We start from the raw sequence: 2,500 nt of genomic DNA, 5'->3' as shown, positions 1-2,500 counted from the left end.
ATATGATATGATATGATATGATATATGATATATGATATGATATGATATGATATGATATATGATATATGATATGATATGATATGATATGATATGATATGATATGATATGATATGATATATGATATATGATATATGATATGATATGATATGATATGATATGATATGATATATGATATATGATATATGATATGATATGATATGCTCTGGTATGATATGATATGATATGATATGATATGATATGATATGATATGATATGATATGATATGATATATGATATGATATGCTATGATATGCTCTGGTATGATATGATATGATATGATATGATATGATATGATATGATATGATATGATATATGATATATTATATGATATGCTCTGGTATGATATGATATGATATGATATGATATGATATGATATATGATATATGATATATGATATATGATATGATATGGTATGATATGATATGATATGATATGATATGATATGATATGATATGATATGATATGATATGCTCTGGTATGATATGATATGATATGATATGATATATGATATGATATGATATGATATGATATATGATATGATATGATATGATATGATATGATATGATATGATATGATATGATATGATATGCTCTGGTATGATATGATATGATATGATATATGATATGATATGATATGATATGATATATGATATGATATGATATGATATGATATGATATGATATATGATATGATATGATATATGATATGATATGATATATGATATGATATGATATATGATATGATATGATATGATATGATATATGATATGATATATGATATGATATGATATGATATGATATGATATGATATGATATGATATGATATGATATATGATATGATATAATATGATATATGATATGATATGATATGATATGATATGATATGATATGATATGATATATGATATGATATAATATGATATATGATATGATATGATATGATATGATATGATATGATATGATATGATATGCTCTGGTATGATATGATATGATATGATATATGATATGATATGATATGATATGATATGATATATGATATGATATGATATGATATGATATGATATGATATATGATATGATATGATATATGATATGATATGATATATGATATGATATGATATGATATATGATATGATATGATATGATATGATATATGATATATGATATATGATATATGATATGATATGATATGATATATGATATGATATATGATATGATATGATATGATATGATATGATATGATATGATATATGATATGATATAATATGATATATGATATGATATGATATGATATGATATGATATGATATGATATGATATGGTATGATATGATATGATATGGTATGATATGATATGGTATGATATGATATGGTATGCTCCACTGTTCTTTAAAGAAAGACGTTTCTATTTAAATGTCTTTTATTGTTTGTAGTCTGTCTTAATATAATACAATAATTAATAATGTGTAACAGAACATATGTGTAAAGTATTAAAGTCTCCTGGTGTTCTCTCGTCTCCAGCCTGTGCTCTCAGGAGTCGCTGCCGGTGACCTTCCAGGCCTGCGTCATGACCAAAGACTGCGATGTGACCGAGTGGTCCGAATGGTCGGCTTGCTCCAAGGAGTGCTACGACCCCAACGGGCCGAAGGGGGAGCGCACTCGCACCAGAAAAGTGAGCCAGTTCCCGATCGACGGAGGAGCAGATTGTCCAGAGCTGGAGGAGAAGGAGCCCTGCAGCCCCCAGGGAGACGGCGTGCCGCCCTGCATCGTGTAAGTAGATCGACTGGACGGAGACAGGAGGACTTATCAGACTGAAGGACAGGTGTGATGCTGGCTAGGAGAGTTCATCCTAATCATCCTAATCACTTTTAGAAGCTTATCATGATATTTACATGTCAAATAAGACATTAGTCAGACAGAAATGGGCTGCTGTGGTCGACCCAATGATCAACCTTCCCATTAAAAGAATCAACGGTGTCCCTGTTAGCTTGTTGGCCTTGGTTCCTCACTCTAACATTACAGCCTACACACTGCTGAGAGATAATACTTTGACTCTACATTATAGCCTACACACTGCTGAGAGACAACACTTTGACTCTACATTATAGCCTACACACTGCTGAGTGACAACACTTTGACTCTACATTAGAGCCTACACACTGCTGAGAGACAACACTTAGACTCTAACATTATAGCCTACACACTGCTGAGAGATAACACTTAGACTCTACATTAGAGCCTACACACTGCTGAGAGATAACACTTAGACTCTAACATTATAGCCTACACACTGCTGAGAGATAACACTTAGACTCTACATTAGAGCCTACACACTGCTGAGAGATAACACTTAGACTCTACATTAGAGCCTACACACTGCTGAGAGATAACACTTAGACTCTACATTAGAGCCTACACACTGCTGAGAGATAACACTTAGACTCTAACATTATAGCCTACACACTGC

The 2,500-nt window shown here is 31.2% G+C and overlaps 1 protein-coding gene across 1 annotated transcript in view; it reads left to right on the top strand.

The window, feature by feature from the left end:
• Positions 1 to 2,500, top strand: part of thsd7aa (thrombospondin, type I, domain containing 7Aa) — a 154,031-nt gene that overhangs the window by 90,301 nt on the left and 61,230 nt on the right. Inside the window, exon 3 of the mRNA XM_074613673.1 lies at positions 1,555 to 1,803. Coding sequence (XP_074469774.1) covers positions 1,555 to 1,803 — 249 coding nt within the window. The remainder of the gene's footprint in view (positions 1 to 1,554; positions 1,804 to 2,500) is intronic.

This window comes from Sebastes fasciatus, chromosome 17, assembly GCF_043250625.1.
Source record: "Sebastes fasciatus isolate fSebFas1 chromosome 17, fSebFas1.pri, whole genome shotgun sequence".
NCBI classification, from domain to species: domain Eukaryota; kingdom Metazoa; phylum Chordata; class Actinopteri; order Perciformes; family Sebastidae; genus Sebastes; species Sebastes fasciatus.
Note: the sequence above shows the minus strand (reverse complement) of the source record. Positions and strands in the feature narration are given on the sequence as shown.